This window comes from Sinohyriopsis cumingii, chromosome 3 (assembly GCF_028554795.1).
Source record: "Sinohyriopsis cumingii isolate HCF-2022 chromosome 3, ASM2855479v2, whole genome shotgun sequence".
NCBI classification, from domain to species: Eukaryota; Metazoa; Mollusca; class Bivalvia; order Unionida; family Unionidae; genus Sinohyriopsis; species Sinohyriopsis cumingii.
This window is the reverse complement of record NC_142963.1, coordinates 150,668,826-150,682,088: the sequence shown is the minus strand read 5'-3', so window position 1 is coordinate 150,682,088 and position 13,263 is coordinate 150,668,826. Positions and strand designations below refer to the sequence as shown.

Sequence of the window (13,263 nt, the reverse complement as noted above, 5' to 3'; positions counted from 1 at the left end):
GGCAGAAACTGGAGAAAGTCAAGTGCACATGCCAGATGAATGATTTGATAATATTTCAGATCAAAACATTGAAGCATTCAAGAAAAAGGCTCAAAGAAACTGTTGAAATCTCATGAAGCTTGTCCGATCCTGTGACAGCTCAGAAAACACCAATCAAATAAATCACTTGAGCCACCAATCGAATAACTCACTGGAGTCACCAATCAAAGGACTCACTCTGGCCACCAATCAAATGACTCACTTGGGCCACCAATCAAATGACTCACTTGGGACACCAATCAAATGACTCACTTGAGCCACCAATAAATGACTAAATTGGGCCACCAATCAAATGACTCACTTGAGCCACCAACTGAAAGACTTACTTAAGCCACCAATCGAATGACTCAATTGGGCCACCAATCAAATGACTCACCTGAGCCACCAATCGAAAGCCTTGCTTGAACCACCAATCGAATGACTCACCAGAGTCATGAGGACAGTACCTGCAAAGTTATATCCAGAAAAATTCAGTGTTGGGCTATGCTTACACTTTCCATTGCAAAATCAGACTGCACTGGATTGAACAAGCCTGATCTTACATCCATGCCTCCATCGACGGGTCATTTGAGAAGAGGGAACAAATGACTATTAACTAAATACATGCAAAGGACAACCTATTCTAGGAGGCAAAATTTGGTTTCATCATTAGGAGAAATCAACCATCAAATTGGTACTGAAGACAGTTCAGGTACTCACAGATCATACAGTTCAGGTACTCACAGATCATACTGTTCAGCTACTCACAGATCATACAGTTCAGGTACTCACAGATCATACTGTTCAGGTACTCACAGATCATACAGTTCAGGTACTCACTGATCATACAGTTTGTTCATCTACATGATGAAGCTAGGGCTACCACTAAGAAACCTCAGTGAAAAGGGTAACAAGGATTCAAAATGAAGTAACCTGAGCCACATTTAAAACCAGGTAGGGTTGCTGCTGATAAAAATCAGATACAAAATCTGACCTTCAATAGGTAACAAGCTCGGCCAATTAGATGAAAGATCACGTAATTAGTAAGTATGGATTTTGCTCATTATCAAACTCATCCCATATTTTAATGATATAACCATATATTACAAGTCTGATCAAAATCAGATCATAAATATGGCCTAAAGTGTAGTAACAAGGCTAGCCAATTAGATACAAGTGCAATTAATTAATATGCATCAATCTCACTGATTACCAAACTCACCTATTTTTTAAATGATATCAACCCATATTGAAAGTTTGACTGAAACTGGATCAGAAATATAGACACCAAATCATCACAAGCAATTGTTGATGTGCAGACACACAATGCATGATAGTTAGCAAAAATTGGGAAACGGAAATGGATTATGGGAAGTGTAAACAATATGTTGTGTATAATACAGAATACAGCAGTGAAAGTTTAAACTGAAGAACATCCAGAAGATGGGTGGTGGAGGCAGCGGCGTTGCTAGGGTTGGTGTCACCCAGTGCAGTAAACTCATGGTGTCACCCCTCCAGACTTCCACCATGGATTTCTTCTTCTTAAAATAAGTCCACAGTATAAAAATGACAAGAACAAAAACAAATTAATTGAAGGTCAGAAGGTACAAGTATTTAAGAACTTTAACAACGTTAAGTTATAGTTATTTTATATGTGTGCTCTGTAAAATTTGCCCCTCTGAGATGGTGTCACCCGGTGCGGTCCACACCCCCCTAGCGACGCCACTGGGTGGAGGGTATATTATAAGAGTATCCTGGAAGAGTTACTAATCACAGTAACTATATTTTATACAAATGGAAAAGACACATTTGTTTTAATCCTTCCAAGACCAGCAGATTCAGGGAGTTGGAAAAATTACCTTCCTAACATAAATATGATTGGGTAGTGTTCAATGGAGAAACAAGTTTTCCACTGCACAGTGTCGAGGCTGTAAACATCATTAAGCTGGCAAGACAAGTTCTAGCATGTAAGTTACAAACTTCAGCCATACAGCAATATTATCTTAAAGTTTCAGCTGAATAAAGTTACATCCCTTTCAAAAACTCTTCTGCAACATTAATTCAAAATGATGTCAACAGCAGAAATTGTATATAGCTCAATCTTGCCATTCACATGCTCAGTGATTGTTTGCAAGTCCTTCAGTGTGAAAACACAGTCTTATGATTGTGACAAAAGTCATCCAAATGTACAGACAGTGATAGCTGGAATAGCAAAAGCATGTGCTTAACACTCAAGTCCACCATCAGTTGTGACAAGATTGCTATTTACATTTATCAACTATCAACACATCAGAATCTGCATTTGCTAAATTAACTAATCTTCTACAGATACTGTCTTTTGTTTAAGCATTTTTCTTGAAACAACTGTTGGGGCAAAGAAGCAGTCAAGACAGTTGACTATTTAGCTCACAGTCACATCTTCTTTCAAAACTATACTAGAAGCATAAAAAGTGAGCTGGACAAACAAAAATAACAAATCCATCAAGCTCGCTGTGGAAGTTTACCATATATACTCACTTCTAATTCTATTTATTTACTAAAAAAAGAAGTCATGAAAAGAAGGGGTGGGTCAACTTATAAGTTAGAAATATTCAAATTTGATCATACTTAGTTGAAATTAGAGCTTGTCTTCTTGAAGCTGAAACTGGCATGGCTCCATTTTTAATGATTAATGCATTCTGCTCCTATTACCATTTTTATTACATTGGCCATCCCATTGGAAGATCTAGAGTCAAAAGTACTCGTGTTACTTACTGATATAACAGACAGTATATATTTTAACTGGGCTTTGATTATCACTTTGGTCTGGCTGCTGTGAGTGACATTTAGGTAAATTACAGATCTGGCCAGGACAATGCTTGATTATCGCTTTGGTCTGGCTGCTGTGAGTGACATTTAGGTAAATTACAGATTTGGCCAGAACAATGCTTGATTATCACTTTGGTCTGGCTGCTTTGAGTTACATTTAGATAAATTAAAGATTTGTCCAGGACAATGCTTGATATACTCTTATTGTGCATATTAATGATGCAGAAATCAAATAAAGGTTGGCAACATGAGTTAAAAGTCTTTCCCATCTTTGCCAATCCTAATGTGGATTTCTTTTTAATTCCTGTATTCAAATGCTGATATCCCTACAGCTGCTATGGATTTCTTTTTACTTCCTGTGTTCAAATGCAGATATCCATCCAGCTGATATGGATTTCTCTTTACTTCCTGTGTTCAAATGCAGATATCCCTCCATCTGATATGGATTTCTCTTTACTTCCTGTGTTCAAATGCAGATATCCCTCCAGTTGATATGGATTTCTCTTTACTTCTTGTATTCAAATGCAGATATCCCTCCAGTTGATATGGATTTCTCTTAACTTGTGCTCAAATGCAGATATCCATCCAGCTGATATGGATTTCTCTTTACTTCCTGTGTTCAAATGCAGATATCCCTCCATCTGATATGGATTTCTCTTTACTTCCTGTGTTCAAATGCAGATATCCCACCAGTTGATATGGATTTCTCTTTACTTCTTGTATTCAAATGCAGATATCCCTCCAGTTGATATGGATTTCTCTTAACTTGTGCTCAAATGCAGATATCCCTCCAGCTGATATGGATTTCTCTTAACTTCTTGTGCTCAAATGCAGATATCCCTCCAGTTGATGTGGATTTCTCTTTACTTCCTGTGTTCAAATGCAGATATCCCTCCTGGTGATATGGACTTCTCTTAACTTCCTCTGTACAAATGCAGATATCCCTCCAGTTGATAAGGATTTCTCTTTACTTCCTGTGCTTGAATGCTGATATCCCTTCTGGTGATATGGACTTCTCTTAACTCCCTGTGTTCAAATGCTGATATCCTCCAGGGGAATATTGAACACCACATGTTATTGATATCTGAGCTACCCTATTCCACTGTGTGACTGTCAGTCAACTGCCACATCCGTCTGAATGAGTATCTGAGAAATTCACATTTTAATACCTATTTCCCAGGTGTAATTAGCTGCTGGTATTATGAATGGCATACACACATATTATACAGTGACTTGCTTCTTGAAAAGGGTTTCAGTTTAAAGGATGACAGTGATGAGGTCTTGGAGACTGGTGTTATGTTGGAGGATACATTATGACCAAATGACCATAGAAGATTTCAGAATATTGTTTAAAGACTCGGGCATAGAGGCAATTTTTCAGCTTCTGAACCAGAAGACATAAGGGACTAAGAAAGTAATTTGGAAAATTTAAGCTGAATTACATTACAGATTATGTATTCACATTTTATAATTATTTGATTATTCATTTCACCTTTCGTTAGCCACTAAACACTAAAAAAGTATTGCTCCAGTGGCCTAAGTGTTAGAGTGTCTCCCTCGAAAGCAGGAGGTCATGAGTTCGAACCCAGGCTGAGTCTTAACAAAGAATTATAAAAATGGTACTAGCAGCTGCCTCACTTGACACTCAGCATTAAGAGGTTAATGTTTGGACTGGTCAGCCTAGTGTCAGGACAATGTGACTGCATGGGACAAGATGCTACTTGTCTGCAGCATGATGCCTCAGAGACAGGCATCACAAAACGCTGCCACACTGCAGACATCATAGAATATGACTAAAATTGTTAAGCTACATAAATAAAAAAAAAAAACAAATTACACACACACACACACACACACACGCAGACTAAACACTAAAATAAGAGTCAGAAATGTACAATGAAATATAAATTTTCTCATTATGAAATATATATTTACATGCTAATGAATAAAATATACTATGTTTTTGTTTCATTTCTAAATGATGGCTTAGTGGATTTTTCAGAAAATAATCTATCACCGTATCTTATAAGCAGGTCATAGTAAAATGATAGCCATTTATTGTTTTGAAGTGGGATAGACAAGGGGTTGTTTTATAAATAAACAGGCTTAAAAGTGAGTATATATGGGTAAATATACAAAGATTTCAAAAAGATCAAGAAAGTATTCACAAAAAATTATTCTGTTCAGAATGACAAAAAGCCCTAAAGGCAAGACCAGATACAGATGTCTCATGTTTTAGACCCAATAATGAAAACAACATCACAAATATACCAACAAAACCGAAGAACTTGGCATGGTTCAACTTGTGGCAAGAAATACTGTTAATTCACTATTTTTTGTGGGGGGTACAAATTTTTGTGGATTTTGTGATTGCGACGAACCATGAATTTATATACCTAATGAACAGCTATTCCTCCACTGAAACAATTGTCAAAAATTAAGAATAAAACAAATTTTATTTTTGGCAAACCACAAAAATTTATACCATCAAACAAACTTAATTCAAAGCAAGCACTGCATACAAAACAACTGCAAAATTTGAATGAAAATATTTAAATGAACTGAATCAACTTTTAAAAAATATCATAGAAGCTGCGGTTTTCCAAATGAAGCATTGACAGACTTATACATAACAAAAATGTGCATAAAAAACATAATTGCATTTTTCTGATTCCCAAAAAAGTGGTAACTCTACCCAAATCTTTACGAAGCTCATAAAAATTCAGTGCACAATTTTTCAGGAAAAACCTGCTTACCTTGTTCTCTCTCTATTAAAGAAAATATATACAGTAACAAGTCAAATCATGTAACTGTTAGACTGGTTTGCTGTCATATTTCCTTAAAATCAGTAGGACAAAAAATAAAACAAGGAATTAAAGGTCACTTCTGCTAAGCATCTATATGCTACTTTTCTCGTTCTGTCCAAACATATCAATAGGTTATTGAAAACGTGCTGGTCAATTTTTCTTCTTTAATAGCAGTAAATACACCAGTCGGCAGGTCAGCATCACTTGCACAAACACAAATGATATTTGTGCCTGCTGTTTTGATTAACTGAAATCGGTCAAGCAGTTTAAGAGAAGACATTCATGCTCTTTTATAATATCAGCTGCAATAATCGATGACAGATCAGTATCATTTGTATAAACCTGGAAGTCACTAATGCCAAGAGGAAATTACGCATTCAATACTGTTATCATGTTTGATCACAGTTGTACAAATTTTTAAGTTGAAAATAAACTTTACATAAGGCAAAAATAATACATTTCCAGTTGGCTGACTATCCCTGTTTTTTGGTGCCAACCCTAGCAATTTTTCCCCCAGAGTAAAAAAGAAAAAGTTTTTAAATTTACCTCCAAATTTTTTTTGCATCTAAATGAGCTGGTCTTGCCCATTACTTGAGTGCTTAGTACATTATACATGTTTTAAAAAAAAACACCTACCTACCTAACCTAATTTTAAAACCAGTTCAATTGGAAACACACATATATCATTTTTTGTGCCCGAGTTTGCTTCTGAAGCTGATGCTTGGCTAACATAGCCAGGTGAGTTAAAAGTCTAATGAAAAGTTCCAACAATGCCGAGTTCATACATCTAAAGACTACTTTTAAAAGTTTCAAGACCTTCAAGGTGTATTGTTCCTTAATGAAATTTTTTCATGTTAATTTTATTTATCACAGCATAAATAGGTATAAATTTTGTGGAAAAAGACACATGTAAGTAATTAGTGTGTGATTATAGGACTCACGCTACTAATTCAGTTCCCATAATAAACCTATGCAAACATCATGATAGTAAACATTCAGTAACTTAAATTTTTGAGTGCTCATGATCAAACCTATATTTATCAGTATAGATGAAACCTGGATGTCAGCTTCTGTGTTGAGGAAAGGATATAAGCCGTGGCATTTTCTGGACCTGCATATGTTTGAGACATGTGCTTTCAATTCCACACCAAAGAGTCAGGTGTTAATTTTAGTAATGAGTGTTCCAAACTCAAGACTTAAAGGACTGAAATTCCATCAATAAAAAAATGTCTTTATTTTTTTTCACTTACAACTAGGATAAGCTCTCAAAAGATTCTTTTTCCTACAACATAACTTACATTATTAACCAATCCATGTCAGCCTAACCCATATATACTCTATTTTATGTTTACCCATTTCCAGGCTGGTTCCCATTTTTCCATACCATTAGTACCGTGTGTCCTATATCAAGCCAACAAATTATGACAAGGGAGGTAATCATTCTGAGCAATTATTGTCAGAATTAGAGTTATGTCTCTTTGCATAGCTTGATTGGGCTTTAAGGTCACAAGGCCAGAAGAGCTAAATACAGAATGTAATTTTTTGTTACAAAACAAACAATTCTTAGTAACTGAGAGCTGACAGCATGCCATAGGATTTGAAAGGATAGAGTTCATATAAAAGCCATATATATGACATGGGTAACCTAACCTATATAACAGAGTAGCCGTGTGACAAATTTAATTTTGATTTTGGAATTACTGGCACTAAAATAGTTTTCCTCCATTCAGTTAAAACTGTCACGGAGTTAGGTGCTTTTTGGCACAGCAACTAAAGTAAGTTATTTTGCGCTGAGACAATTGCTGGCAATTGGGGTAAACAGCCTTGCCGAAGGACACACCATAGTAGCTAACCCAGGCTGGTTTAACATCAAGGTTCAAACCTGCACCCTTTTGGTCATAAGTTCAGCATGCTAACCACTGAGCCACTGTGGCTCCCTTTCACCATGGTAGAGATTATGTGCCTTCCAAACAAACAGTGACCTAATTATATCTTTCAAATGAGACACAATGAAGGCATTTTTTTAAAAAAAATACATGTACTTATTAACAGGACTTGTGCTCCAGAGCTGACATACATTTCATGGAAAAGCAATTAATTACCTCAGTCTGTTAAAGTTAATGATTCTGCTATAAAATAGGATTTGATTAGTATCTAAATCTAAAAGTCTGTATAAAATGTCTCATCATCTCTTCCACACTAACAATGCTTTATTATCATGGAGCCATGGAGTTTTTCTATCTTTCCCATTCTTAGGCATTAAAAACAATTACTCTGTGTACCTAGGAAAACAATCATTATGACAGGCGGTTTCTATTAAGGTCAAATTCATTACCATAACAGTACCATAAAAATATAGTTTGACAGCCTGAAAAAGTTCCTAAGTTTTTTTAAAACCAAAATGGTCAATTTTTAGGGTTTTTTGTGTGTGTGCTCAGTGGTGTATATGAGATGTCTATCAAATAAAAGTTCAAACTAGCAAACAGCTGGTTGATGGTCATATACCTACTGGTAGTACAGGAATGTAATGAATAAAAATTTCTTTCTTTGTTAATATGATATATCAATGGAAATATTCATCTTTCTGGAAGCTCTGTATTCGAGATCTGTAGGAGTTTATTTTCTAATTTTAATGTGATTGGGGAAATACTGACAATGGAAAAATGGGTTTTGGTCACAATCTGGAGAGTAAATACGATAATTAAACTTTCCTAATCCAGCCCCTCTGTAATCCAGCTTCCTTCACAGATTGGTAATATATTTCCAACCCAAAAAGGGCCTGTAGATCTCTATTGATCAAGTCAAAATTTTGTGTTAACATTATCTAGTTTAAGGAAGCTTTATTCAAATTAAATTTCTCACATTCCTATATTTGCACAATCATATTTCCTATATTTCTTCACATGAAAGCTCTCTTTTATCACATGAACTTCTACTGTAAGCAACATGCACACAAAGTTGCAAAAACTCCATATCACTTCCATAGTAATTAAGATACAGATTAATTGCAATACAAATACATACTAAAATGAGCAGCGATTTAAGTCAGTGTCCTGCAAATTGGACACTTTTTGGCGCTAATCGATCTACATTTACAGCTTCTATAGTCTGACTGTGCATCAAAAATTCCATTGTTGTTGTAACTATTGCTACAAGATTATCTACAATATACAATTCAGACACCTTGTATTGTCATTACATTAGCAGTTTCAAGCACTGTTCTTTCAACACTGATATGTGTTTAAACACCATTTAAATAAAGGAACATTTTACACTCTACCGTAAGGTCAGAAAATTTTCAGTGGTTCTTTTGCTTTCTACAAGTTCAATTATTATTTACAATAAGCCATTTTGACTTTGACGCTCATTTTTTATTCAAAGATGTGAGAAAAGGAATCCCTCATTAAGCATCAGTGTTGGAAAGGAAATGTCCACCCTCACGATCATAATTTTTTGCAAAGCCTCATGTCTGACACAAAATCCTGACCACATATGGAGTTTTCCTATCTTACACCGAAACACATAGATTTTATTAACCTACTATAAGCTTTGAATGTTGTAAGTATGTACATACCATGTTTTTTCTTCTGCCTCTCCAACAACTTGCCCTGAACAGCACTTTTGAATTTGTTAGCTTCATCTTCACTGGCAAAGTTAAGACCTGCCTGACAGTTCTGTTGAAAAAAAGCAAACAAAAATATAAAAATAAGCATTACTAATCAGTTTTAAGGCAGCATGAAAGAAATTCAAATGGATTGATAAAGGTCCACCAGAAGGCCTGCAAGTTTCAATGATTAATGGAATATTTATTATGGCAGTTGTCCCTTTGAAAAATACACTAGAACTTCACATTAAAACACCTCCATATAACATGCTCCCTGATAAAGCATTATTATAACGTGGTCCCTTATATAACACTATTATAACAGTCTTTGATATAGCACTATTATAACAGTCTTTGATATAGCACTATTATAACATGGTCCCTGATATAACATTATTATAACATGGTCCTTGATATAACGTTATTATAACATGGTCCCTGATATAACACTATTATAACAGTCCATGATATAAAACCATTTTAATGTGGTCCCTGATATAACAATATTATAACAGTATTGATACATGTATAACGCTATTATAATCCTGGATTACATCACTTGTTAAATTAATTAATTAAGGTTGACATGTAGGAAAACAAATAGGATCCTGCCTTTACAAGTCTGGCAATTAAAGTCAGACATTCACTGGCAGATGTAAAATTCTTCCTGGCACTGAACAAGTACATGTATTAAATTCACTGCTTGATCAAAGGAATTGTCAACCTGAAAACAAAGTAAGTGCTGCCCTTACAAGTCAAGGGCTTATCAGGCCATGTACACTGGCTGAAAACTTGGGAAATATCACTTAGGAATTCAAACTAACTTATGGAAAAGGAAAATAATCAAAACTTTTATTGCATCAAACACAATGTTTAAACAGCAAAACATTATTATTAATACAAGTACAGGTTGTTAGAACTTGCACAAAAATGGAAGCAATACACTTGCTAATAAACACCCATGGTAAACAACACTGACAGAAACTTCACTTGTGGTGGGTAATATTTAATTTACCAGTACTATTTTAGATTATTAAAATCCAAATAAATATAAGTACAAGTACAGTGGAATGAATGCTATCATTAAATGGACGAACACACTGCATACCATATACACATTTCAGAATGGGAATAGTGTCACAAAAATGTAAAAATATTTGAATTCACTATTTCTGTGTACTGCAAACCTCTAGAATTTCTAACATTACCCCTAGATTTATAAAAAAAATTTGTATGTCGCACTTTTAACATAGCCCTTACTCTGCATGAATCAAATTTTCGGTAAAACAACATAAACTTATAAAAGTGAGTATATACCGTAATGCAAAAAGTATGTAATAGCATATAAACTAATTAAATTAATTTAATTTAATTAATCTTGATTAAATTTATGCAAATTGTATTTCAATGGCAATATTACATTTCATTCAAGATTAGCTATAAGAAGATTTTCTATGTCAGACTGACATCATTTTCATTTAGAACCATATGCACAGTGTAAGAAGTTTTTTAGTGGAATCCTTGTGTTGATATGACCATCCATTCAGGATGAGTAACAATAAAAAGATTTTCAAGATGGTGCCCATATTGGCCTTCAGATCAGCCCCATTTAGGACTAGTCAGACAACACAAGAAATCTTCTGGTGAAAACCACATGTCAATATGACTTTAAGTTCAGGAAAAAAAAAGAAGAAAGATTTTCCAGATGGACATTGGGGCAGCTATAATGCATGTGAGATCAGCACCTAATTTCATCTAGGAACAATTAGACTTCGTAAAAGTCTTTTAGTGAAAATTTCATGTTGATATAACCAACCATTCCGGAGGAGTAGTGAAAACAAGATTTTCAAGATGGCAACATTGAATGTCAAAGCAGCACCACCATTTCTCCTTTGTGTGTGTCTGTCTGTCTGTGTGTGTGTGTAAGCGAGAGAGAGAAAGAGAGAAAGGTTTCATAGTAATCTTCCAAGTAGTTTAGGGGGACAATGGACAAGTGATCATCATGTAAGTTCTCCTTGTCTATGACCTGTAGAACTAAAACAAAAAATAAACACACACAGAATAGCATGAAAAAGTAAGTTTAGTTCATGGAGGTAATTCATATCTTTATCTCTGTGCTGTTTGCAGATAGGGTGGGAATTGTTTGTGTGTGCAAAAGTGCATGAGCATGTGCAATTCCCTATTCTGCACAACTCCTACACCATACTGTATCACTTTGGGTAGTCTGTAGATGTGACCAGCAATTGCAGAATTTGACCACTTCAGTTGGGTGAACTTTGGGGTGTGGACAATTTTGCAAACATGTATATTATGGGAGGGAGGGGGCAATAAGTAAGGATAACTGACAAAAGTGTGGAAATATGTTTCTGTGCTGAAGAGTTCAATACTATCATGGAACATGGTAGTGACTGGTTGATAATCTGGTTTATAGCAAAAAACATTAGCTTAACCTACAGGTGTTGGGGAAGGTCAAAGATCAAGACAGAAAGCAAACTCACAATAGCCTCAAAGGTATGCACATCGTATCTCACAGTACATTGGGTAAGGTCAAAGATCAAGACAGAAAGCAAACTGACACCAGCCTCAAAGGTATACATACCTGAGTAATCTGGGGGAAGGTCAAAGATTAAGACAGAAAGTAAACTGACACCAGACTCAAAGGTATACATACCTAAGTAATCTGGGGGAAGGTCAAAGATCAAGATGGAAAGCAAACTCAAATTATCTTCAAAGGTATGCAAATACTCTGTTTGGAATACAATGGGGGAGGTCAAAGATCAAGACAAAATGCAAACTCACATCAGTCTCAAATGTATACACAGGGGAGTTCAGAGCTCAGGACAGAAAGCACACTCATATCAAGTACAGTAAAACCTGTTATGAGAGACTGCCCCTTCTGCCAACAAAAAGCGGTCTCTCAGGACAGGTGGTCTCTCATAGCAGGTTTAATGAAATAAAAAGAAACAATTATCTCATCCAAAAATAGAACTATTTACTCAGAGACAAAAGTCAATGGCTTGACATACAGGGATTAACTCTATAAGCAAAGTGTGTAACCCAGTCACACCAACTTGAATAGATGGCAGCTTTGTGACGGGATGTAATCACTTAACAGTGGGGTGAAAAAACAACAAATATCACAAGTCTTGAACACTATGAGTCAAATCCCGCAAACAATTTTCTCTTGCTGGTTTAATAGACAATGACCTTATTCACCCCCTCCATTATGGATTAGCTCTAAAGACAAACAATACACGGGACCAATACGTCAACTCTGGCACTACAATGGCAATTCGTGACATTTACATTAGCCTGGTTTAAAGACTGTAGCATCTATCACCAGTAGCAACAATCCTTTTTTTTAATATTCCATTTTTGTTTGTTTTTGATCAGAACAATCGTTACTAATCAAGCAGTCATTGTAACCACTGATTACATATAGGTCATTGGTGTCTGTCTGTTCTCACCTTATGTCATTGATTGGGATGCCAGGTCCTACCATATAAGGCCAGGAAGCAGGCTAAGCGAGGGAATAATTAGTCTGGTTCTCTGCTTTTTATGCTCCCTGCATTGCTCACCCAATATGAATAGCGGAGAACAATGCAGGGAGCATACGAAGCAGGGAACCAGACTAGGAAATAATATATATATATACTTTAGTCTGGTTTAAAACAAAAACTATAAAGCACTATAAGCACAGCTAAAAAATTCAGACATTGGAAGCCAGCCTATTTTTAATATAAAATATTTCAATTTAGAACAGTATGAGTGGTTGTTTTTACAGGGATTAAATAAAGGTCAGTGGAGTTTATCCTTGTTTATGTGATGCGGTCATTCATAGCAGTGTCAAAATGCATATTTTGCCAAGACATCATGGTCGCTGGTCGTGTTCAGCAGGTGGTCGCTCATAACAGAGTGTTTATATAATAAAATCAATCAGTGCATTACAATTGTGGTCGGAAATGACAGATGGTCGCTCATAGCAGAGGCTGCTCATATCAGTTTTTACTGTACTTTCTTGGAATA

At 35.5% G+C, this 13,263-nt stretch overlaps 1 protein-coding gene across 1 annotated transcript in view; it reads right to left on the bottom strand.

Moving 5' to 3' along the window:
- The window catches only part of LOC149804147 (actin nucleation-promoting factor WASL-like), a 46,986-nt gene that overhangs the window by 14,497 nt on the left and 19,226 nt on the right, over positions 1–13,263 (bottom strand). Inside the window, exon 4 of the mRNA XM_089954114.1 lies at positions 9,208–9,307. Within this exon, the coding sequence (XP_089810240.1) occupies positions 9,208–9,307 (100 nt within the window). The remainder of the gene's footprint in view (positions 1–9,207; positions 9,308–13,263) is intronic.